This window comes from Vidua chalybeata, chromosome 11, assembly GCF_026979565.1.
Source record: "Vidua chalybeata isolate OUT-0048 chromosome 11, bVidCha1 merged haplotype, whole genome shotgun sequence".
NCBI lineage: Eukaryota > Metazoa > Chordata > Aves > Passeriformes > Viduidae > Vidua > Vidua chalybeata.
In genome coordinates, this window is record NC_071540.1 from 8844461 (window position 1) to 8871273 (window position 26813).

Genomic DNA, 26813 nt, shown 5'->3' on the forward strand with positions numbered 1-26813 from the left:
CTCACTGTTGCTGTTTGGGGTATTGTGTATGTGAGTGTATTTTTCCATCTACAAAAAAGGCTGGACCTAGGCTGCCTTTGACCCTCTTCTGGTGCGGAGTGAAAGGCAAGAAGACCCTGAACTAACCCTACGCGTCCTCACAAGAGTTTGGGGGGGGGGAGGGGGGCAGCTGTCGGTGTGCCGGCAGAGCACCGCTGCTCCGGGTCTGCCCGCACCTCTCCGTGTGCCCGAACCGCAGCCCGGCGCGCTGGCAGCGGCGGGGCCGGAGCCTCGGGCGCCCGCGGGGCCGGAACGAGCGCTCGGCCCTCGGAGCGCGGCTGTTGCCCCGTGCGGCGCGGGGCCGCTGCGCGCCGGCGGCGGCTGTGCCGGGACAGGAGCCGCCGGGACAGGAGCCGCCGGCCCCGCGCCCCGGCCGGGCCCGGGGGCAGCGCGGGGGTGCCGGGGGAGCGGCCGGGGCGCCGCCGCCCCCAGTGCTGCGCGCGGCCCGCGTGCCGGCGGCTCTCCCGGCCCGGCCCCGCCTCGCCGCGCTCGCCAGGAGGGGCGGGGGCTGTGGAGCGACGGCGGCAGCAGCGAGCAGGCAGGCGCGGAGCTGCCCTTCCATAGGAGCCGCCATTAGCGCTGGGACCCGCTGACAGGGTCTCGGCGGCGGCGGCCGGCGCGGCGCGGGGAGCGGATCAGCCGGGGTGGGTCCCCGTTTGATGGATCCCCGGATAGCCTGGTTCCAGCCAGAGCAGCTCGGCCCCTCGAACCGCCTGTGGATGCAGATCTGGGAGACCACGCAGGGGGTCCGCAACCTCTACTTCCAGCAGCAGCAGCAGCAGCAGGAGCAGCAGCAGCAACAGCAGCAGCAGCAGCAGCAGCAGCAGCAGCAGAGCGCCCCCGCCGCGGTCGGCCCGGCCTCCCCGCCCGGCATGTACCGCGCCCCCCGCGCCGACCCCCCGCCCGACTTCCTGCCGCTCGAGAGCGCCAACAACCCGCACAGCCGCGGCCACCGCCAGGCCTCGCCGCCCCCGGGGGCCGCCGCCTGGGCCCGGCCCGCGCGGGGGGCGCCGCCCGCCGCCGCCGCCGCCGCCAGCAACAAGAGGAAGCGCGACAACAAGGCCAGCACCTTCGGGCTCAACTACAGCCTGCTGCTGGGCCGCGCCCCCGCCCCGGCCGACGAGCCGGCCGCCCGCGCCCAGCCCGGCCTGGCCGAGCCGCTCTACACCGGCACCCCCTGGAAGAAGAGGAACTACAGCCAGGGAGTCGTGGGGTGAGCGTCCGCGGGGCGGGCGAGGGGGGCGCCGGACCCGGCCGCGCTCGGCCTTCGCAGAGGAGGAGGAGGACGAGGCGGGGGCCGAGGTCCTTCCCCGCCCCGGGGCCGCACGCCGGGGCCGGGCAGCGGCCGCCGAGGGGCCGCTGGGCCGCAGCACCTGGGGCGCGGCGCGGGCCCGGCGGGTGGCGCAGGGAGTCGGGCCGGGTCCGCGGGGTTGGGCAGGGGCGGCGGGCGGTGGGTGCCGGGCCGGCGCCGCCCGGCCGTGGTGACAGCTACGCCCCGCCGGTGCTCGAGCGGCCTGTGCGGGGCAGCCCCTGCGCCGAGCGTCCCGCCCGCCGGGGCGGTGGCTCCGCGGGGCCGGGGCCACACGCGTGCGGCGGCGGTGCCCGTGTGCATGCTGATGGGCGGGCACGCCTATCCGCAGGGACCGGAGCCCCGCCGGCCCTCCGCTGTCACCGCCCGTGCACTTGTTCCACGCTGCCGGCCGGTGCCGCCGGGCTCCTCGGACACGGCGTTCTGCTGTCAGCGGCGCTTCGCGCCGTGCCCGGTGTCGCTGCTGTAGCGCCGGGTGCTGCCCTCGCTGCTCACGCACAAGCGGCGCGGCCGGGGCAGGCACAGGGTCGGGGACAGGCACAGGGCTGGGGCAGGCACAGGGCCGGGGCAGGCACTGGGTCGGGGACAGGCGCAGGGCCGGGGTAGGCACAGGGTCGGGGACAGGCGCAGGGCCGGGGTAGGCACAGGGTCGGGGGTAGGCACAGGGTCGGGGCAGGCACAGGGCCGGGGACAGGCACGGAGCCGGGGACAGGCGCAGGGCCGGGGCAGGCACAGGGCCGGGGCAGGCACTGGGTCGGGGACAGGCGCAGGGCCGGGGTAGGCACAGGGTCGGGGACAGGCACAGGGCTGGGGTAGGCACGGAGCCGGGGACAGGCGCAGGGCCGGGGTAGGCACGGAGCCGGGGACAGGCACAGGGCTGGGGTAGGCACGGAGCCGGGGACAGGCACAGGGCCGGGGTAGGCACGGAGCCGGGGCGGGCACAGGGCCGGCACGCCTGCCCTCCGCAGCGCTGTCAAGCTCACCTCGAACGCTTTGTATTGCCTGCGGAACAAATGCGTGGTAGGGACTAGAACTTAAAAAAACAATAATCGTCTGCTGGTGTCAAAAAAAAAGCGCACAGACTAGGTAATTTCCCGGAGAGTGTGTTTTCTGAGACCTGACTGAGAAGGCATGCATGCAGGCAGGCACCTGCTCTCAGAAATAAACTTCCATACATGTGTAGTGTGCAGTGGTTTTTACTGTGGGGTTATTAATGGTTGTCATGGATCTCTGACTACAGAATGCGTATGCTGATCTGAATATTTTGTCAATAGTGTTTTTGTGTTAGCTTAGGTCTCATCAGTTGACATTGCACGAGCCCGTGGAGACAGAGGGCAGGCAGTCACCTATCTTGTTTACCTGAAAACTGGTTTGAGCCCTCCCCTTTTTTTTGAACACAGTGGTGGCTTTTGATATGGGTGATGCCCTGGATAAAGGCCATTTGTCAACGTCTGTGGATTTTCATTTTTTTTGTAAAGTTCATGCTTTTCAAAACATAACCTTTGCCTTGAACCCTTCATGATCTAGATGATGGAGGTGTATGGTAAGAGCTGAAGGCCTGGCAGAGCTCATTTTAGAAATCAGTAGTGATTTAGTTGCATGAGTTTTTGTGTGCTCAGCTTGTACCTAAGGGTCCTTCAGTCCCCTTACACAGGAAAGCATTGGCCTCTTTGCCTTCTGAAATTGCTGTTCTGTGAGATTTGTCAAAATGACTATTCAAATTTGCTGATAGTTTTGGAAGAGTAGTTCTTACCACCTCTGGCTACCTGTTTCTTTACCAGCTCCTGTGTTACCTTTACTGCTGGGGTGATAATAATTCATAAAATGACACTGCAGAAGTATACCATTTTAAGTGTTTTAGTCACTGTACATGGGAACTTTTGCAACTTTCTTCACACAACTTAAAAGCAATGTGTGTAGAACATACTAAGTACTGAATTTTTGTAAGTTATTTTTGGTTGTATTCTGCCTTGTCACTTATTTACTTGGAGGCTGAGGAACATTTTTAGAAGTGCTTTGCGCTCTGTCTTGTAAATTTGTAAATTTTTTTTCTGTATTGAAGATACAGGGTGGAAAAGGGTAAGTTTCAACAAGACAGTAATAGTAATAATAATGGGGTGAAAAAAGAGTGAGCTTCAGAAAGAGATTAATCACAATAATAACAACAACTTTGCCAAAGTATTCAGAGTGTTGCTAGAGTTAAATTTTGGTGGAATCAGTTTCAAACTCCAAGTGGTAGGCCCTTGTGGAGTTTTTTTTTTTTTTACAGCATCAAGACATACTCCGATATCTCAGTCTGTATGTGTATTGACTGTCTAGTTTGTGGCATATATTTACATGATGCTGAGCTTCTGTTTTAGCTATTTCCTTTATTCAAAGCAGGGCAAAGTAGAGTGTCTCTCAAATACACCCCTACATTGCTTTTCCTAAGTTACTGAAGTTTCCTTTTTAAAAAGCTATAAAAAGTTTTAGAGACTGTTGGCTAACAACCTTGAATGAAAAACTGGAAATAATTTCTAGAAGGAGCTGAAGTTTCCCAGGAAATCCTAGACAATGTCCTGTGAAGGCTGCAGTGTGACTGACTGGCAAGGCTGGGTGAAGCCTCCTGGACCTGTGGTATGGCCTGAGGTGCTGCCTTCTCTCCCCACTGCAAGCTGCTCTTTAACAACTGTCTGTTCTAAGGCATCTGTCTGCACCTTGAGACACTGGGCAGTAAGCATGGATAGAGAGGTTTGTAACCTAGCAAATGAGGTTGTTGCCAAAGTAAATATTTTAAATTTGTTGTTTCCAATGTAAATTTCCAAAATTGTGTTCTAGTAGTTAGTGGGAAAAAAAAAGATATCAGCATTGCTATTATATCATTGCTTGTGTGTTAACAGGTATCTTTTTCTTCCCTGATTGTTACGATGCAAATTGTGAGAAAGTCGTAATGGCTCTCAGTGCTTTTCCATATATACCTCCTGTAATCTTGTTAAATTGGTAACTTTAAACTTCGACTCCTTGGAATAAAACAGTCCCACCGTCATGAAGATGAGACCAGATTTACTGGCAAACACAGTTGAAAGCTGACATGTGGCATTAATATTTCCAGTGCAAGGATGTCACTTGTGTGGATGGCTATGCAAAATCAGCTCTGAATATGCAATTTTATTGATCAACTGTCTGGAAAACCAGTCCAGTAATTTTTAGCAAGTTGAACAGATTATGTAAACACATAACAGTGTGCAACTAGCAACTAGTCTTAAGATTTAGGTACGGTAAACATGTTGAAATAGAGATTTTGGTTAGAAGCTAAGTAGCTGTTCAGTCAAATCTTGATTTTTTTTTCCGCCAAGTTTTTTTAAATTATTATTGAGAAATATACTCTCTTAGTTAAGGCTATGTGCACATATAAAGAGATAGTAAAATAATTTAAAAATAACCCACAACAGTATTGGGTTTGGTTTGAAGATAGATTTTTTTTTCTGAAGTATGCACAATATTCCTAACATTTTCCTGTGCTGAAATACATTCAACACAAGGGAGTTTTTGCTCTCTTGGAGTTAATGGTGCTGTTGTGTACATTGTATTCTGGCTTATCTTTAATATTTTTCCTTAGTCTAAGTTCTCAGACTTGCAGTTCTGTTAATAATGCAGATGTTTGCATGACAGGTACTCTACTTTGTTGTGGCACTCTTAATGTGGTGATTTGTGAAATATCACTGTAAATCAATTGTGTAGTGCTGCCTGCAAGTTGCTTTGCACCAGTCAGAGTTAGCTTCCATGTCTTCTATGCTCTAGGGACTGTCATCAGACAATAGTTCTGAAAAGAACAGATAATGCAGAATATGAATGAAAAGTTTCACAGCATGAGAATGATGTTACTGTTGACTTAATACATACCTTTAAAGAGTTAAATTTGATTTGCCTTGGCAGGGCAGTTAGTAGCAAAACTCAAGGATGTAGGAGGATGCGTGGGTTGGGGGTTTTGGACGGGATTCTCTGTGTATGTGTGTCCCAAGGGCAGCAGTGAATAATGTTAGTAGTGTCACAATTAGAAAGGAAGAACAAGTATTTGGGATACTGAAATGGCTATTTTACAGCTTTCACCATGTTTAGATTGAGCCTGGCTAAAATGTGAGAAAAGAACTGCTGAAACGAGAAGCGTTAAGTGCAACAAAACCCAAAAATAAAGACTTGCACTTAAGTTTGGCTTACTTATTGTAGGTTCTGTTATTCTTGTGCCAAATGAAAGAGCCCAGTGCTACACAGTTCCCAGGAAGGAGATGTGGATTTGAGACTCTGTAGGGAGCTGTTTTCACAGTAATCTGCAGCTGAAGGCCAGAACCCAGTTAAAATGTGAGTTTAAGGAGGTAAATTTGTGGTGTGTACTGCTGAGAAGGAACGTGGATTAGATAGAAAACTGCATTTTGAAATACTGAATGCACGTTTTGAAGTACTGATGGAAACTTTGCCATGAGAGGGAGAGAATCCTGTGACCCCCACAGGAGGGGGTTGCCCACAGACATGCACACAACTCCCATGCTGCTGAACTGGCTGGCACAGACTTCTGCTTGTTTAATATAAGGGTTCTCAGCATGTTGCCTAGTATTGCAGAGGGTACCATGAAATAAAACCATAATTACTTTAGGGAAGAAAATAGTTTAAAGCTATAAGTCTTTGCTACAGAAATTCCATTATGAGTTTTTCGTGTGAAGTTTGTCAGCTTCTCAGATCTTTCAGTCTCATTTTTGAAAGAAGCAAAGTGCATTAAGGCAGACACAAACCCATTGTCCCAGGTGTGAGCTGACCAGAAGACATGGAGCTACATTAAGGCAGCTGTCTGACTGGGATAACTTACTCTGCATGTTTCTAGCTCTGTTTGCTCAGGCCCTTGCATGGTATCAGCCAAGGGAGCACGGTTTCGTGTGGGCTGGAGGAGCACAGACAGAAAGGTGATGTGAACAGAACAAGTCTGTGAACTTCCAGCAAAATGTAAAATCAGCTGGAATGCCTGACTTGGGGAAATCTGATAAAATCTTAATCATTTGTGTTGGTTATCATCATATACTCTTAAGTGCTTAAATCAAATGCAGGGTTGTTGCCTGATTTACTGTTACATTACTTGACACAAAAACTTCATGTAGGTGAAACAGACTTCTGACTTCTGGTGAAACAAGGTGTGTGCATGCACCCTCTGTTAGAATAGTTGCATGTGTTTTGGATTTGGTGAACTCACGTACATTAAAACATAGACTGCAGGTGAATTCACTGTGAACATCACATGTAAAAAGGAGTTATTTGGAAAAATCCATAGGCACAAATCTGCTTGCTTCCTGAAAGAGCCTCCTAGAGCAGTACTCTGTGCTCCATAGCTGCGTGTGCCGGCTGTGAGGTGGAAGTGCAGGGATGTGACTGGAGTGCAGATCCTTTCTTGTACCCATCTGATGAGAGCCACTGTCACTCTCTGTCTCGTCCTGAGTCATGCCACAGCACTGTCCTGGCAGTACCCTTGTGACAGCTTGTGCAGCTCTTGGAGGCACTCAGCTGTGTTTTATGGAAGTGAAACCGGATATTTCCCCACAGCCTCCTGTAGTAAGAAATGACTTCTTTTGGAAGGGCTGGGAGAGAGAAATAGGTTTACTAGCGATGAAGATGCGGACTAAAGGCAGTTTGATGAAACCTTTTGAGAAATATATGGTGAATATTATATAACAGTATTACTTGAGGTTGCAGGATTTTGGAATAGGCCAACATTTCAGCGTGTTTTGTTTAAACAGTTTAAGGAGGACTTCAGAGGCTGCTGATTTCTGCGTGTGCAAGGGAACAGCATGTGGATGTATTCTTGTGAACTGTTCTGTTTTCTCCAATTCATATCTTGTGTTTGGGACTTGGATACCTATTTACCTTGGAGTGGCTATATAAGGAACACAAGTTTGGCAGACTTTTTTTTTTGGTAGATGGAGATGTCTATATTAAGTAATAGGAAGAGTGTGTCATTCCCTCTTGTGTGCTTGCTGATTCCCAAGAGCTGCTGTGTGTTTTATGCAGCAGTATGCATTGAAGAAGGAGGATCTGTTCACCCTGAGTCTTTATTAGTGTTATATTAAACCGTGTTGGGGTTATAGCTCTTAGTTTTTAATTGTCAAACTGTTAGCATAAGGTCAGTTTTTGGAAGCCTGGTGTCATATTGTCAGTTCTGGGAAACATGGATAGATGGAGACCTGTATCAGGAGAGCACATTATTACTTTTTTCTCCCCTTCAAATTTTTTTCTGCTATCTCCATATTATACTTTGTTCCTGTTTGTTTCTAATCACTTATTTAAAATTAGAATGTAAAGTCTGTTTTTCACTTTGGGAATTCACTTTGGAAAATTTAAATGTGGTTTTCAGAAGCTGTGTGCATAACTTTGCTATTAAAATTATAGAATAGGCAAAAATAGGAATATTTAATATTTCTTTTTTATTGATCTCATCACGTGGCAGTTCTGAAAACGTCTTTCAATATGGTGTATGTGCTCCCAAATTTGTGCATACACCAAAGTTTCAGAGATGACTGTTGCTTCAAAGCTTTTTGTTTATGTTGTATGTGATGTAAAACAGTGGTTCCTGTGCTCTCCTTGCTGAATGTTGGAACTGGCAGCAGGAGCAGAATGCGACCTAGAGCCAGCTTAGGTGTTGTGTTGAGGGAGGGAGTTGTGCTGGTAGTGACAGAGCAACCAGTGAAAATCTTACATAATACATAAGATTTGTATATAAGCAAATAAATGATATTGCTGTTCTTGGTGGGCAGTTGGAAGGTTAATTTATTATTTGAACATGCTGGGAATTCTTAAATTATGAGTGTTTCTCTTTTTGAATTGTCTTTTTGGATGAACTGTGAAAGAGTGCTCAAAATGTCATGAGTATTTGAGTATTATTTCTGTGCCTTTGCCTAGAAATGGGGGCTAAAGAAAATATTTCTATAAGCAAGCAAAAGGGAGGAAAACTGCTGAAGTCGATATGAGCTTCACATGTTTTTCCTAGGCTGCAAATATCTATAGCAGGAGCAATTTGAACTTTAATCATTTTGTAACTTTAAGCAATAGATAACAGGAGGAATTTTTTTCCAGCAATCCGGTGAACTTAGGATATCAAAACAGGAGACAGACATGAATCAAGGGAGCAGAACTCTTGTTTATAGGTTTGTACAAAACTCTCTCCTACACCTCACTAGAGCTGGTATAGATCTTCCCAGTAACTTTGTATTGGTGATACTGGTGTGTTCTAGCATAGTCGTGCAGTCAGAGTGTCAGTATTGCTGCATTCATTACAGGTCTTCTGATCCTGCCTGTCCCTGATGGTTGTCTTCCTGACCCTTAAAGCTGTGTCACAAAATCTGTGTGACACTGAGTCACACTGATTGTGTCCCTTGGGACTGCCAAGCTCTCAGGGTGGCTCATGGGTGGGAGGGCAGCTCTAGCACAGCAGCTCAGAGTGAGGGTGAACTGGCTGCCTGGCTGAGGCTGGGGTTGTCTTGTGCTGGAATGCAACAGCATTCATTAATTTTCTTCCTCCCATGCCAACAATTAAGATTATTTGGCTGCCCTCATTCCAGATCAGCCTCTCTGACGGTCTCATTTCCATGGTATGACATCTACCTCCGAGTTACTCAAAAGTGATGTTCAGTGAAACAGTGTTGCTACAATTGCTTGAGAAGGCTTTATGGTGTGGTATTTTGCATCACCATACTGTATTGTGTACATTGTGCAATTTTTTTGTTTTCCATTGCATTTTGTAGTGTTTTTACTGGACAGCAATGGTAGCAGAGACATAAAATCAAAGTCAGTGTGCACCTCCACTTTACTGTCTTGTCAGTGTGATCTCTTACTGGAGAAGTAGCCAACACTATTGAAGATGTTAAGACAGAGTGGAGGAAATAGTATTGTGATTCTACAAGTAATATAATATAACAAGGGACAAACTCAAATATTAAAATCCTCTAGAACTTCAAATCAGGGAAATGAGGGTAATATTCTATGATAAGTGAGAGGTGTATAGATGAGTAGCAACATTGGCTCATCACCTTCACTGAGTTAGATTTATTTTTGGTTACATTTAAGTACACCTATTGAAAGTATCATGTGATTTCTTACAATTACTTTGTTTATGGATGCAGCAATACCTGAAAGAACTTGCATTAACCTGTCACAAATATTAAGTATAGATAAACCTTTCTTTAAATGTCTTCTAAAATACAGCATGTGGCAATACTGTGCTGTAGTTTGAGTGATGACTGAGGTGATGATCTTTCTGTTGAGTTAGTGTGTATAGTCTGAAGACAGGGAGTCCTTAACCAAAGCTTGTTGACCCTGCCTGACCTCTTGATGCTGTGTTTAAGCTAGACTGAGGAAGTGTCATAACTTACTTTCTTAAGCTTTCTTAATTCTCACTGTTAATTTTAGAGCTGTTCACTTCCTATGTTACTTCAGGAACAGCTATATTTTCCTGTGTGCTACAAAAAGCAAGTGGTTTTTGTTCTGGTTTTGAGGGATTTTTTTTTTTGTTTGTTTCATTTCAACAAGGTTGTTATAAAAAGTATACACCTTTTTATGCATTTGCATTCCTCCCCCTTATCCCTCAGTAAGATTTTTGATTTATTCTGAAGTATGCATATCGTTTCTGAAAGTGGTGTGAAGGACTTGTGCCTTGCATCTGGCTTTATCTCTTATGTATTCAGAGGCACTCCTGGTTGGCAAGCTTTCCAGTTGCCAGTTAAAGTATTGAGTTAAAGATAGTGTGGTGAAGGAACTGTCTTGATCTGAATGATGGTCATGATTGCAGATCACAGTCTTAGGTCACAGTACTGAGTCTGGCTGAAAAATTAGGTCCTGAGGTTAATTTTATTTAATTTTTGCTTTGTTCTGTCACACTCTCCAGTTGGGTGATTCAACTCATATGCTTGAAGATCTTCTATATACTCAGCTTCTGGTTGTGCTTCAGACTCGGTATCTTACCCTCATTCATCTGTGGGGAATGACTAGTGTAGTAGTCATACTTGGCAGGTACTCACATGAGAAAATTTTCATGTTAATTTTTGCCTTGAAGAACTAGTTTGTTATTGAGGTAAGCAGCTTCTTTACCTGTACCTCTGCTTCCAACATCAGGTGGAAAAGAAGTTTGCCTCATCAAGCTGTTAGATTGCTTCTTATGGGATAGTTTTTGAGATGAGGCAGAAAGGACAGTACAGTCCTGCTTCTTTTTGCTCTCTTGTAATTATTTTGTACATAATGTGCATTGTTTTCTATCTAAATTTGAACTAACCAGTGATCATCTGAAACTGCTCTTGTTACAGCCTGGACAAATGTGACAGGGCATAATGCAGTTGGTAAAATATAAAGTTTCAGTGGCAGTAAGTAACAGTGTCAGCTCCTGGCATAGAAGTACCTAGGAGTAAAGAAGAGAATAACTGTATTAACAGACTTCCTCCCTTGTTTTTTGTGCAGTGTGGTATTTGCCTGAAGGCAGCAAGTCACTGAACATTGTATGCTGGAATAGTTCACTTCAGCCTTTGCTCCTCTGAAGCAAACCTGCTTCAGGCGTGCTGAAATGTGCTCTTTCAGTTGCTATTGATTCTGCACTTTGTGGAGCTCACAGCGACCCTCTTATACCTCTCTTACAACTGGTCACTGCTGCATCTTCTACTCTTTTTTTGGGTACGCAGCACACTTCTTCATAATCTTCAAGTTATTTTTAGAGACTGTTTCCAGCAAGTGACTTGGATGAATCTTGAGGATGTTTCTGAGAGCTCTGCACAGCCTTTCACTCTACATGTGCTACTTCTTTTGGAAGACTGTGCACAGATGTGTCAATGCACATGTGGATGGTGTGAGCAGGTGTGCCAAGCGAGGGATGCCCCATCCTGGAGTGGGTTCCACTAGCCACCTTTGTGGTACTAGGTCTGAGTCAGGCCATTTAAAGTCCCCCTTTTTCCATCATGTGCTGATTTTTCTGTCTTCATGTCCAAGCAAAACCCAGCAATTGAGGTAATTGTGTGAAATCTTTACCAAGTCATCTTTCAGTATGGATTGTTCTTTTAACATTTTGGACTCATAGGAAGTATTTCAGTGCAGTATTTTCTAGTATTTTCTCATTTTTATATCAGTCGTTTTCTGACAGATATACTAGCTGAAGCTTTAGGGGAAATAAAGAAGATAAAATCCCATGATTTGATCCACAGGGTTAGTCAGAGACCAATTTCACCAGGTACTTGGAAGGATGAGATCTGTCACCTATGTTAGGAGAAGAAGCATTTTTTGCAGTTCATGACATGGAAGCTCTTATCACTGTGCTGATAGAGGTGACCACAAGAAACATTTTTCTGTGATCTGCTTAGGTAGTGTCCTTTTTTGATTGTAATTTTTTTAGCTTTCTATCCTGTGATGATAACCAGAGCAAATGGAGGCTGTTGACTCCAAAATACTTTGCAGTGTTACTGCTCCCAGCCCATGGTGTTTCTGGTTCCTGTGCATCCTGCCTTGCAAGACAGAGTATCTGAGGATAAGAGAACAAATCAGAATATAAGCAAATAGTTTCTAATATATTAATATTGCTTATTAATATAATTAAGGGAGCATAATACTATATCATGAGTCCCAAAACGAATACTGCATTGTTTAATCTGAACATAGTTCACTGTGCACACCCCTACTGTAAAGATAGCAATTAATCAAAATAAAAAGTTACCTGAAATCTTCCTTGCACCTTTGCAGTAGTGGATGTGATTGTTCCTCCTCTTTCAAAGTGCACCTACTGCAGTTGCTTTTAAGCATTTGGAAGTGAGAGGGGGAGCTACGTCTGTGATACTATGACAGCAGGGCATCTAACCTTGTATTAGTCCTGTAGCAGAGTGTCACCAAAGTAACCAGTAATAAACGGGTGATAAACTTGTTTCAAAACAGGTAACTTGGGGTCATTCTTCATTTTGCTCAGGGAATAGAAATTTAACCTACAAACTCAACCTTATGGTTTTAATTGTAATTGTAATAATAGCTTTAGATATTTTCATAAGAAGTTTTGAACGCTTCTGATATAGGAAATGTAGCAAAGTAACTTGGGGCTCAGTTTTGTATTCCTTGAATGTTCCAAAATGCTGTGCAAAAATCCCTCCTATTAAAAAACAAAAAACCAAACCTAAAAAAACCCCACCATCCAAAAGACTGTGAATATAAGGAGATGCTGGAAAGGCTTAGGAATCTGCATTAACTTTCCAGATGGCATACTGGCACTTCAGATTTAGTTTGAAAATGTTCTTATTCTGGAGCTCAAAAGTTATTAACTAACTGCAACTGTGGCTAGTTACTGGACTTAATATTTCTATATTAAATTATTTTCAGTTTGATCCCATGTTCCTCAAGGAGAGGTGTTGAGAGTTTTATTCTGTTCTTGGTTCCCCTGCCTACTGAGCAGCTACAAAGCAGGTTTGCTGCACAGATGGACGTGCAGAGGGTTTCTGGAGCGAGCACAGCGCGCGTGGGGTGCATAACTGATCTGTGCGGCCAAGTGTGGCTGCAGCACCGCCGCTGGGAGCCCCGACCTCAAACTGCTTTTTGTCTTGCCTTCGAGGTGAGCAGGTTAATAGTGTCCCTTCCTTCTTAGGGACTGCTGTGGGCTTGTTTGAGAGTGTACATCTACATTTGAGAGTGTACATCTACTCTGATGGAAGGAAGCAGGAGTTAATAATTACATTGCTCTCCATTCTTTCATTTAACTAATCTTTAAAGTCAAATAATTTATCAAGTCATAAACAAGAATATTTGCCAGGCAGAACCCACTGTGTGTGTGGAGGTAGAATTTTCTCCACTCTGTTCTGTGTGAGAAAACCCTCTGCAAGGCTTGCCAGGCTTCCTTTTAGGTGACCTGCTGCTGTGCACGTGGTGGCAGAGGTCTGTGCTGCAGGTTTTTTGCTCTCATCAGAATTTTCAGGTGGAGGTTTTTTCCCAAGCCTGTTATCCTCCAGCAGTACTCATCAGTCTGTTGGGAGTGTGTTCGTCTCACCTCTGCCCAGATAGCATGTGGTGCCAGTTATCAGAAGGTCACAGATTGTTTGTTTATGTGATAATATTTACTACACTAACAAAATAGAAGCAATATACTAGAGCTGTATAAAGATCTGTGCTGCCTGGCTTTATGGAGACTGACAGAAAGGCAGATTACCTGACCTGCTGTTTCCTTCTGGTTTGGTTTAATGGTAAGAGCACTGGTGTGATTTGCAGAACTGATGTAATAGACCTTTATTTGTTTCAAAACTCCCTGCTCATACCTGTTGTGCTGGTTCAGAGGGGGTCAGAGCTGTTTGTGTGTTACGGTAATTTAGTAGCTGTAGCTTTTGTTACAGCTCTAACACAAACCCGAATGTTGCTGTTTTACTGGGAAAGTTTTGCTGATTAATGTTAATTGAACTACTGTTGATACTGATAGTTACTTGTTGGGCTTTTGTTTTAAAGCAAGCTTAAAAACTGTTGTTTGGTCTTTCTGAGTGCTTTCTTAAGCAAAAGGATTTGGCAGGCTGAAGAAATCCTAATTCCTCACTGTAGGAAAAAGATACCTTCAACTTCTCTGTGGTTTTAAATATTTGGAAATTTACCTGAAGCTGTAATTCCAGAACGTACAAAGTGCATGCTAATAGTTGCACTTCAAGGCTCTGAAAAAATATATATCTGTATTTTAAATGATGCTTTTGCAAACTGCATAGTCTGTATGTGCAACTGTTCCAGCAGACTAACACTGTTTTGCAAGTGAGCTAAAGAAAAACAGTGTGGCTGTATTTTATAGGAGATGTTAGAATTGCTGGTGTGTTTCAAGATAATTAGATATTACTAGAGTTGAACTCTTTGTCTTTATGAAATAAATCAGCTTCTTCCCATTGCTGCTCTTCCCATTTTTTTTTCCCCACACAAAACCTTTTTCTCCTGCTTCATCTTTTTGTTTTGTAAGTACTTTTTCTTTCAGATCAGTTGAGGTAACAGTTCCTCTCTTTTCACTCTTCTGTTAGCAAAATGCATCTTCCATCACCTGAGGGAAGAGAAGCAGCAGACTCTCACAGCACTTACAGAGATGGGAAGGAGGGATGATATGTAGATGCTTTCCAGGGAAGAAATAGAAGGTTATTCCCACACATGCAGTGATTCAGCTAGATTGTTTTTATGTACAGTGTGATTAAAAAAAAAAAGGCAGTGGGAAGTAAGGGTATTTCTCAAAACAGTCTTTCCAGTTGGCATTTGGTGTTTTTGCTGGAAATGCTGGAAAAATAAAGAGCAAGACTGAGAATGCATATGACATGGATTTAAAAGCCAGTAGATTAGTTGCTGAGTTACACTTCAAATCAATTAGTGGTAGGACTAATTCAAGCATCTGATTTATAATTAAAGTTCAGTAGGATTTTTCTCCCTCTTGAAAGACAAACTTCTGTAGGAAGAATTCTAGTACATCCAAGTGTACTTTAGGAAGGCAAAGCACACAGTGAAATTTATTAACAGACAAAAAAATGCTCACTTTTACCTTGGTAGGAAAAGAGGTACATTACTTCTTGACTAAAGAATATGCTTGGGAATTTTAGTTAGAAGTAGCTTAAATCAGTTTAAAGAAGAGAGCGCTCATGCTGATTGAAACAAAGGGTCTAAAAAATAACTAAAAAACTGGAAAGACAGAGATACCAGTTTAAATAATTAAAAAGAACTGTCTGCATTTCTTCTTTGTCCAGTGTTTTAATGTCTGTACGACACTATGCTGTTTCCATAAAGCAGTGCTATTTTAGTGTCTTTTATGATGCAGTTAAACCCACAAGTTAATGTAAAATACAGAACATAGGTAAAAAAACAACATTAATTTTTGGATTAATGGGATTTTGGGGCAGTGGGAGTTGATTGGGAGGAAGAAATAGGCTTTCAAGTATTTGCACAGGATAGAAAGTGTAGGTTTGTAGTGTAAATTTAGTGGCTTTTTTTTTTTCCCCACAGCATTTGAAGACACATGCATAATCAGTCCACCACAATTAGTGGAAGTGGACAAACTATCTCCATGTTTTCAAAACTCAGTATCAGCATGATCAGATTAATTCCAAAAGACTTTAGTCCTGAAAACAAGATCTGGGTTCCTAAATAATTTACATATTTGTGGAGATTTTGCTCTCCCTTGGTCCTAAAAGGCAGTTCTGTGAATTTCTCAGCAGACAGCAAATGTTAGTTAGAAAGGGCAAGCTGTTCTTGGGTGAACCCTGAAAGCTACCAGAGGTGTTTTTTTGGGTATAGCTGTGCCTTTTGAAGTTCTGCTTCCATCTTTTCACCCTTTGCCATCCTGGGGGGCTCAGGGGGTGAGGGCTCCTCCTTGGGCTCCCCACAGCTCAGAGAAGTGGCTGCTTTACCTGAACTGATAAAGGTGGTGGGATTGAGCTTGGCTAAGTTTGCCTGCATGGATTAGGTTGCTTTGTGTAATCCTGTTATGACAGACCCTGTGTCTGGGAGGCCAGGCAGTGGTGACAAACACCTGGGCTAAAATTGGAGGGACAGATACAAACCTCATTTGCCTACCTGTCTGCAAAGGGAAATTCTCCATTTGCACCTTAAGAAACTGCTTTTACAGTGGATATCCTGATTTTTAGTGATATTTAGCAACCTTATGCAGCGGAATACCTGTTTTTTTCCTGCACGTCTGTTTTTAGGTAAACTGTGAATAGATGGTCTGTGAAGCTGTAATTCAAATGGGAGAACTTAAGAAAAAAAGTGTGATATCAAAAACTCAGCTCCTGAAGCTTTCCTGGTTTTGTCAAGTTACTATTATGGACATGTTTTGGGATGTTTGATTTTAAAGCTCCCATAGGGCATATGTGTCTCAAAATATGGTTACTATGTGACCTATAATATATTGATATGCTTCAGTAACTAAGGATATAAAAATTGATAGTCAAAGTCTCTGAGGCTTTTGAAAATTGTTTCCTTTATTATACATAATTTTATTTTCTTATGAGGACTGATGTGTCAGTCACAATGAAACTTAAGTGCCTATTAAATCACCTGCAAATGCAGTTAAGTGGGTTTTTTTGTAGCTTAAGCCAGCAAATATTAAAAGGATTTGTCTGCTATGGAGGCCCAGGTGGTAGGGAAAGGATCTCAGCAGATGCCTCATATTTACAGTTCCCTTCAGGACTCCAGTGTTTGGTTTTGCCTGAGTTTGTAGGTGGGAAAATAATTTGTGATCTTTACTGTGTCTGCTGTTGTTCCTACTTCATTATTCAACACATGTAGATGATAATAGTAATCTAGAAAATATTTTATTAAGCTTGTGGAAGATCAGTGTTAAAATTGAAGGTTAATTTAGGAAGGTGTTGAATTCCCTAATAGAGTTGTGAGGGGGAGAGTGAGGACTGGGCTTTCTGTGTCTTTGCCTTAGTACAATTGTTGTTCAAAACTATTTCAGAACCAAGTAGGTCATGAATAGTGGGGTAAAGCTTTGTTTAATTCATGAAACTTAAAAAGTTTAGACAGAATTTACCAGTACCATCTTTTTCGTAGTAAAATACCTTTGGTGGCTTCAAACTGAAGTTATCCTCTCTCCTGTGCAATGCTGACTTTCCTTTTTGGAGTGAAGGGATGGATGCAGTTTGGATTCTTAAGTATTGATGCTTTCAGTGGCTAAAATGCCTCAGGTTCCTCCTTCACATTCCTCTCCAAAGACAGTTATAATTCTGAAATTCTACAGTATTTCTCCTTGTTTCCTTCAATTTTATTTTTTTTTTAGTCCAGATGAGACTATAAATGATAGGGGCAATTAAACACTGTTCTTTAGGAATTATTTATCCAAAGAAAACTCAGATACAAAAGACTCATTTAATGCTGCAGGACTATGTTGCAAATATCCCTTAAACTCTTAAAGTCTAAAGCATAGAGTTTGGGAAGATGAAAGTCACCTGTATGTTCATTGTTTGCTTCAGCCCACCATCCACAGTTTCTAAATAATTTAGATTTTCATCATTCTGCAAATGAAACTTCCTTCAGAAATCCTGCCAAAACCAAACTATAGTGCATGAGCACTAGATGATTTTTTTGAGTATAGTTGATATCCAGTGTTTTAAATTATCTTCAGTGACGTTGCAAATAGCCTTTGTGTGGAAAGGAATATATAAGCCCAAGGCAGAGAAACTCTTTGAGATGGATGAGCAGAATTTTGAACAGTTGGAGCAGAAGCCGTGGGTAACGCCCTGATGAGAGAAATTAGAACATGCATGCCTGAGTAATTTCTCCTGTGAAATTAAGAATAAAGAGGAGCCAGAGGAGAGTGGAAGTATAGCCCAGAATTCCAGAATGACCAAAGCAGGAATTTTAAAAAATAAAACAAATTATTCTGGTTAGTATAATATGGTATGTTAACACACAAAGCAACACTTAACTACTATCCTATGATTAAGCAAAATGGGTCAGAACGATTTTGAGCTCGCTGGCTGCTCTGCTTTAGCAGGACTGGGCTCTCCTTTTAGCAGGGCTGGCCTCTGCTTTAGCAGGACTAGGATCTGCTTTAGCAGGACTGGGCTCTGCTGCTCAGCTGCTTGGGACAGTGGGGTTGAGGGAATGGTCCCACTCAGCCACTGGTGTGGCTGTCAAGCCCTGGGCACTGGTTCAGTCAGTCTGGCTTCCTCCAAGCTGCCAAAATCTGTGAGGACAGTGGGCTGCTCATTTACTTTGCATCCAGATCTGAGTGCAGAGAAGTGACACTTGTAGTATCTCCAGTTGTGTTTCATAGTGTCACATCCCTCCCAGTGTCACTGTTGGTTCCAGTTCTGGACTTGCAGCAGGAGAGACTTGTGCTGGTTTAGGTGTCAGGTAGCTGAAGCGCACACATCAAGTATGTGTGCTAGGCCACATTATCTGTGTGCTCTGCATATCAAACAAATGACATTTTTGTTCGTACATGATTATTTTTTAATTGATTGCCAGACTTGCAGCAAGATTCATACTCCAGAGCAATGTCTTATGTAAAGGAGCTTGAGATTCCTGAGTTTTACATTTAGAGCCCACAAGTTATGCTACAAAATAAAGTAAGTTGTAAACTTACTTTAAGTAAGTTACTTTAAACTAAGAAAGTAATGTAATGCACTATGTTCCATAGTACTTGCTCCTACTTTTTACCTAAGAGACTTGAGTCTCACAGTCTTGTGTTCCTCGTGGGGCTATTCAGTGATGCTGCCATGGGAAGTCATTCTTGTGATTACAAATTTTGCAGCCATAGTTTATTTTTTAATGATGCATCACTGTCCCTCTCAGTGGGGCATGAAATTAAATGGAGTGGCTTCTCTTTAATTCTGTTCTCACTGTGAAATTCTGATGGAATCAGCTTACCAGACTTGAAAACAGGTGTGATGCAGGTAGAACTTTGTTTTAAAACCTGTTTAGAGAAAGTGTAAGAAAGCTTTTTATTTTACTTTCTCCTGTGTGTTAAGATTTCCTGAAGTACAGTTCAAAGATCCACTTGTTTACTCCTGTTTGCTGTAACAAAAATGGTAAACTAATGCTCTTATGCATGGCAGAGAATTCTCTCCATGCATCCTAAGTATGCTTTGGGTATGCTTCAGTATGACTATAAAGCCAAATGAAATATATTTCAATCATGAAATCAGGTTTATTACAGTGTAATTTCCTTCTATAAACAAGTCTCCTTTAAGGACTTTTATCTGAAATTACTGATGAATGTAATGGTATTAAATAATTAAATAATAAAATACTGTTGTGGTGCCAAAAAGAACATCTCGGTCTCTTTGATCTTCATTTTGGCTAAATATAGAAAATTTCACTAGAGACTTTTGTAAACAGACTCCATTAATCCTAACAAATTATTTTGAAAAACAGCAACTATAATAGATGTTGATTAAGACAGTGAATAACCTTGAGTTTTAATTTTCAATACAGCATAAGTTAACTCCACATTAATTGGAGTCACACCTCTAAGTCATGTTGTACTGCTCTGAAATCCACGTGTGCCTACTTCTGTTTGTCTTGGCTTTAATTAATCATTCCCTTATTTCTTGGCAGCAGCCTGTTATTGGGAAGGGAAATATGGATCCAGGTGTAGTCTTGAGCCCCTGTAGCTTCTGCCTGCCTTCTGCACACCACGGCTCTGTGCAGCACAGGAGGTCCTGGCAGCAGGAGTCTTGCAGCAGATGAAACACAGATATGTCTGTACTATTTCCAACTCTATTGCTGATGAGAACTCTCTCGAGTAGTCTTTAAGCCTTTCTTCTGTCATTGAAAAAGTTCAGATTTCATTCTTTTCTACATGTGCAGTGTTTACAAACATTCTGTGCATGAGTAATGTAGGTTTGTGTGTTTGCAGGTAGCTTAATTTTTTGTTTTGCCCCAAAGCTTTTCATGACTACCTCAGAATAAGAAGGATCCCATTCAAAGAAATGCAGACATCTGTTATTTATGTTTAGAAAAAGAAATACATCTGGTTCTGACAAGACATCATTATTTTATGTGCTTCTAAAGAATGCAGCAATTGATACAATTATCTGGATTCAGAGTGTCAGTGGAGTTAATAAAGAGCAGTGCCCTGAGAACTGCAGTGTGTGTATGGCTTGGCTCTCTGTGCACTTTAGGGACCTCTTTTCTGATTGCCTTGTTCTTTCAAAGTTCCCTGATGGGATGGGGCAACAATTAACTCCCATAAAGCACGAGCCCAGGAGCAGCTGGGCCCACTAATGGTGGACAGTATGGATTTGTGCTGTGCCATGCATGAATTTCTCCCCAGGGATACTCCCTTAGTATCATCCCAGCGTGTCTCATTCCATTCAGTGCCCTCAGACAGCATGGTGTTGCTCCTTGTGGCTTGCAGTGCATGTGGGCATTCAGTCCTTGCTGAAAACGCTGCCCCAGAGCAGTGTTTCATGTGCCTTGTGGATGTAGCCAGTCTGCTCCAGCTAGTCCAGAGGAGCAGAGGCAGAAATGGGGCTGTGTTTCTTCATCAGTTTCCCACTGTGAAGCTCCTAAAGACGGACCTGACTCCCCAGGTCTTCCTGTAAGCTGGTTCACCAAATTACAGTTGAAAAATAATTTATATTTTCAGGAGTTTAATTATTGAGGGTTTGCCCATTTTCCTTGTTGCTTCTGGTTTTGAAAGCTAGATTAATGGTCAAGCATGTGGAAACGAAATTAGTGATTCAGTACACGTGACTGGCAGCGAGGACACAGTGAGCTTGGTCACTGGAGTGCTCAACTTGTCCTTTATCACCTATTTCTCACCTGAATCCCGAACTTGCACTGGGAATATAACTGTGAGAAAGTTTAAATGCCAACACATGGAATAGCAGTGAAGAATAGAGAAGCTGAAGAAGCTGGCTGAGAAGCTGAAGGCAGAATAGTCAGTGTGGTGTAAGTTGTAAGTGGTGATTTGGAAAGTGCACATTAACTCCAGGATGTAAGCTTCCAAGGAAAAGCAAGAAAGCAGCTGTAGGAGGAGGTAAGAGATGTCCTCTGTCAGGGGAGTTTTTCTCTTAGCCTTACCTATATAGAGAGTAATGGCAATGGCCACCCCAAGCTGCCAGGCTTTTGTGACTGTTCCCCTAACTTGGGGGTGGAGGGAGAGAAGCTTGTGTTGTTCAGAACACTGCAATATTGGAAGAACTTAGCACAGGTGGTTCGAGTTCTTTTCCTGCTCTGACTCTGTTAAACACAGCTGTTGGATAGTTTAATCAGTTTTGTTGACACCTGTATACAGCTTCCAGTTATTAACATTTGATTTATTTAAGTGTGTGTGCAGTAGGGAAGTATTAGATTCCCCATCTCAGCTAAGGACCTGGTCTTAATAAATTGCTCTCTTCTGTTGGTCCCTCAGAGCTTTAATGAAAGATGCAGTTGTACTTGGTAACTAGAAACAATACATTCTTAAAAGATAACTAGCTAATACTATAATGGTCATTGTAGGAAACAAATGAAATTAATTTAGTTACTCTGTGGCTGGAATTACATTATTAGTCAAGTTGATGATGTGTTTCTGGTACTACAGAAGCACAGAAATTTGTAGCACTGTATGAAGACATTCTTATTTCAGCTCTCATTACAGGCAAGCTAAACATAACTTACTGACAATGAAAAGCACATGTAATATGGTAAATTATATATGGGTTAACTGTCTGTCAGTCACTTATTCTCTGAGCAACTGCTGCTGCATGCGTACTACATATTTTCTGGGGTTATGGAGGGAGAGAACATTTTTAGTTTATGTGACTTCTATAAGCAGTAAAAGAAGCAGTTTTTCTAGCTCTAGTACTGGCACAATTACTGTCAACTTTTGCAAGTGTGGTATTGAATACAGACTGCTGCCTGAAACTCCCTGCCTGGTGCCAAGGGGCTGACTAGGAAGTGTTTTTGTGAAGTGTGTACTCAGAGCTACAGCTGCGTTCATAGTTGAAGACTGAACCATTTCTGTGTTATACTGGCATTAAAATAGAGTGTGACTTTGAATGTGAATTGAAGGTACTTGGATTTAGATTTATTTCCATGCTTTTAGCAAGTCAAGTGCAATATTGACCTTTTGGCATAAGAAGGTAATGTGGAAATAAATGCTACAAAGTGTTGTGAATGTGGATTTTTTTTTTTTAATTGCATGTTGCTCTAAAATTGTCCCTTAATGAAATTGGGAACTAGGAGCTTAAAATATTTTTGGTTAGAACAGTGATCTTTCATTTGCATGTGGGGTTTTTCTGACTCTTTGTTCTTTCTTTTTTTATTTCTTTCTTAGTCTTCATGAAGAAATCATTGACTTTTATAAGTATATGTCTCCCAGACCTGAAGAAGAGAGAATGCGGATGGAAGTGGTGACCAGAATAGAAAATGTTATCAAAGAGCTCTGGCCTAATGCAGATGTGAGTAGGACACTGTTTTACTTGTTAATATGTAAAAGCAACATTTAATGCCTATTTACTTTATGGAGTATTGAATATTGAAAATGCCGTTTATTTTTCCATGTTAAACATAAAAAGACTTCTGGTGAAATGAGAGGGGTCATCTTTCTTACTCAAATAATACATGGTAAAGTTTTCTATCACACACAGCATCAAAGACAAGTTAGTCTTGCTGTAGTCAGTGAAAAGGCATAAGATGTGGCAATGTTCAGTCTCATGAATATTGATTTGATAAGATGAATGGGAACATATCATACATGTATGCATGTGTTGTGTTTAAAAAAAATCTTCTGAAACTCCTGTCTTTAGTAGTAGGGCTTTTATTCCAAAGACCCTGATCTTGAATAAATCTGTTAAGGTGGTGTACCAGCAATGTCACATCACATAGACCATGGTATTTTTAATGGGCAGTTATACTAAACTGATATATTTTACAAATTAAAAAAAACTCAGGAGTCTGTGTTTAGGAAGAAACAATTCTGTAGATCTGTGTGCTGAGCTGTGTAATGCCTCTTTTCACTGAAGATGGGATTTTGCTAGTACACACTCAGTCAAAACAAGAGTTTCTCCTATGCAGAGCTGTGGGGTTTTTTGATAAAGGTTAGATTAAAAAGAAGACAGAGAAGTTGCATTCATAAGTCAGTATGGTTTTTTGGGGACACAGTTGGGTTTCTGGCATAATTAAATCTAGTTTAATTATATTCTTCTACTAATATTGTGTTCATTTCCAGAATGCAAATTTCTAGTTGTAGTCATCTATTTGTAGATAACAGTAGCTGAAAATAAGGGCTTGTTAGCCAGAATAGCAAATCAGATTCAGACAGCAGAATCTCTAGTATAAGGCATGCTCTTTGATCCTGCCCCAGTAAAAGACAGTGTTTTGACATGAGTGACTTAAATCCACTGTTCATTTCAAATCTTCTTAACCTGTTTTTTGGAATGTCTTTTTAGAAATCGGCAGAATATGACAGAATATGAATTCTGTATAAGCCCTGTGTATGTGATGTGTGGGTTTGTGTGTAAAATATACTCGCATTTTCCAAGTGGTTATTGTTATGGACTATGTATCAGAGAGCATCATATGGAAGGAGCACTCTCACTCGGTGATTGCTGCCTTTGCACAGCTGGAGGGAGGTGTTTGAGTCATTACGCCACTTATCTGGCCATTTTCTCTCTGAGCAAACACAGTAACCTTTCCATGGGAACTGTGTAAGAGAGCAGCATGTGCCACAGGTGTTGCACAGCTCTCCTCTAACCCAGTGAAACAATCAGGTGAACCCTAATCAAGAGCAGGAGTAGTGGTCTGACAGGCAATAGGGTAGGGAGCAGTGTGGGTACCACACCCTGCCAGTGCCTCGGAGGAGAGGATTTCACCAAAACCACTGATGGCTTCAGCCTAGAGATGTTGCAATTTCCTAGACAAGTTTGTGTGCTGCAAACTTAACTAGTCTAATGGGGTGAATGGATTTATTACCAGGGGATCTCTCTTTGTTACTGCTAGCACTATGAATGGGGCACAAGAGCATACTGCTTCCAGAGGTACTCTGAGGGACAGGCTTGATCTGTGAAAGTCTTTTATATTAAAAGTAACTTTTTACATACATACATAGCATTCATATATGTGTGTGTGTGTGTGTGTGTGTGTATAACTTTGCATCCTTGAGAACATAGTCTTTCTTTAAGCTGCTGAAAGTTTTCTGTAGCCACCAGGTATTTAAGGAGGGGAAGCAAATTACAAGTCCTACCACAAGTGACAGCTGACCACTGGGCTTAGCTATAACGTGACTGAGAGGAAGCACACACTGTGTAGTTGAAAAACCAAAGTTCACTTTTCAATTAGTGCCAGTTAAATCTGCCAGGACTGTCTTTTTCCGCTGTGCTTGAAAATGTTGGAGAGCGAGAGCGTGCCAGTTCCTTTTTCTCAAGTCAGTAACTGTTCTTCAAAGTCCAGCTGCATTTTGTCTGCAGTTGTTACGTTGAGGAAGAATTCTCCTTTCTGTATGTCCTTCCGTTTTCTGGAGGCTAGAAGGGAATTGAATGGTGACACAGCATTACTGTGGTGTTACTTTTCTGAAACTTATTTTGCCAGATCAGCTTGGGAACTGAACTGCTGAACTCAAAAGTGTTCGACTTGGACAGTCTCTTGTAATTTTTCAGTCATTTGAGTTAATCACTAACCTTTTGACAATCTGTATTGGTTTAGCTACTTCTAAGATTCAGGTTTTGAGTACATGCTCTGAGAAGGTGGAGTGTTATCTGGTCCAATGTCCTAAGCTCTAGCTGTAGTGTAAAGTGTTGAGTTAATGTTTAAGCTATTCATTTTGAGTCGTTGATACAGCCAAACAAGCTTAAATAAACTTGGAAGTTAAACATACACATTTAGCTTGTTATTTCTCACTAAACACATAGGTAAGACATAAAAAACATATAACTACATAAAAAATAGATACTAAGAAAAGAAAAGTAAGGCTTCATGAATTTAAATGTACAGAGAATGTATATGTGGAATGTTCCTGAGCGCATCCTTTTTTTTCTCCCTCCCCTGTTCCACTTAGGAAAAGGCTGAAAAAGCAGATTGGGGGGGTAAAACTAGGTATCCTAAACTGTTACTTTATTTATAGAAGTTAGCAATTGTGTCATTTGCTCTCTTACTCAGGGGAATGTGCTTAGAAGGAAACATTCCTAGTAAGTGAGAACGGTTCTTGGCATCAGCAGGGCTCTGACCATAAGAAACACTTTAATTATGCTGAAACCAAACAACCCAAAACATTTAAATGAAAACTTTTAAGACAAAGATTTTTGACCAGTTTAGTAGGAAAATTTGGCTACTAAACAAATAAGTACTTACGCAGTCTAATTTAGGATACATTTGTCATGATATTCTCAGCTTCATGTCCATGTGACCACATAGATCTGAAAGAAGGGAATGTTGTATACTTCACACACTTCAGTTATGAAAATACTATGATTGGGAATGAAGGTAGAAAGATGAACTCTATTTAGTTCGATAAACTTCAGAAAATTCTACTGAAAGATGTAGAAGAAAGGGAAATTAAATTGGCTGTGGATGGATTTTTTGTTGTTTTGACAGAGGGATTTTGGTACCAGAAATTTACCATGCATTTGTGGGTTTCCAAGTTCTGTTGTGCTTAGTGAGCATGTATTTGGACACATACTGTAATTAAAACTCCTTCAGGAACTCTGGAATTTAATATGAAGTTCACAGAAATGTGGGATAAACAGTAACAATAACATGGAGGAGTAGGAGTCATTACACTACTGTGAAGACTGAAGTTATCTTATGAGTGCAAATACAGATCTCTGTCCACAAGCAATAAAAACATGATCAGCAGCATTGGCACACCACAAAAACTAATGCTCGTGTCTCAAGCCATAATAGTGTTCTGGTTTGGGATGCATTCAATGCATGCATGGATACAGAGCTTCAACAATTTAAATTCCAAATTGATAATAAATCAAAATCCTTTAAAATTTGTGTTCTGATTTCTCCACTCTTCCTCTTTTGTCTTTCCAGTTTTTGTGCGAGAGTGGTTGAAGTGTGGGTGTGGGTTTCTTTTTTAATAGTTCAGTGTTTCTCATATCCAAATTATTCTACAAGAGCAGATGTTGTCTCATTCCTTTTGGTAAAGGTCATATATGTTGTATCAGTAAGTTTATGAATACTTTCAGGGTTGTTTATTCAGTAAAGGCTCTCTTTGCTGTTCAGCTGAACACACTATTTTGTTTGATAATGTGAAAGCACGTTTAGTTTTTTTCCGAACCCATCAGTGGCTGTTTCATTGTGCAAAAGCACTTTTCTGGTGGTTTTGATGCCCAAATGAATCCTGGTTTGGCTGAACCCAGTTTCATAGAGGATACTTTTATTACTACCCTGGATAAACATAGTGATAATTATTATTATTACTACATTCTTAGCTTTGTGATGCCTTTATGCTTTTGTACAATACTGAAGTTTGTGCTGTGGCACCTCTCACAGTCTTTGGCAGTTTGAGAAGCTGTGAACTTTCAATATTAAATTGTGCATGTACTTTTTATTGGGGTGTGGGGTGAGGGGCCAAGAGGAATGAAGTGATAAAAAATAATCAGGATGAAGCACTCAAACTGCTTCTTAGTCTACTAAAGTATTAAGGCACTTGCAAAACATCATCTTTTCCTGTCTCCCCCTTTTTCTTATCCTAAAGGGGAAAAACATAAAAAGTGGGTCACTGGACATACAAATAGGTGGCAGTCAAGCTGGTGTATGAGACTCATTAAAGCAGAATACTCAAGTCAGTATAAGGTGGCTCCAGGAAACACATCAGAAGAATGGCTGAAAATTAGCCCAAATGTGTAGATATTTTTTACTTTGAAGTCTCCCCAACCTCCCTTTGAGACTCAGCACATGAGTCTGACCTCCCTGCAAGGCTTGGCTAAGTAATTGGAGTGTGGTTTTGGACAGCTTACAGGGGAAACCTGATTATTAACACCTCCAGTGCTAGTAAAAATCCAGCATAATAAAGTAATTCTGTGGGATGCGAAGCTTTATGCAACTTTCA

General features: G+C 42.3%; 1 protein-coding gene across 1 annotated transcript in view; it reads left to right on the forward strand.

Moving 5' to 3' along the window:
• Positions 1 to 562: 562 nt before the first annotated feature.
• Positions 563 to 26813, forward strand: part of TENT4B (terminal nucleotidyltransferase 4B) — a 41832-nt gene continuing 15581 nt past the window's right edge. The window contains exons 1-2 of the mRNA XM_053953028.1: positions 563 to 1252; positions 22095 to 22218. Of these exons, the coding sequence (XP_053809003.1) occupies positions 699 to 1252; positions 22095 to 22218 (678 nt within the window). The 5' untranslated portion in view covers positions 563 to 698. The remainder of the gene's footprint in view (positions 1253 to 22094; positions 22219 to 26813) is intronic.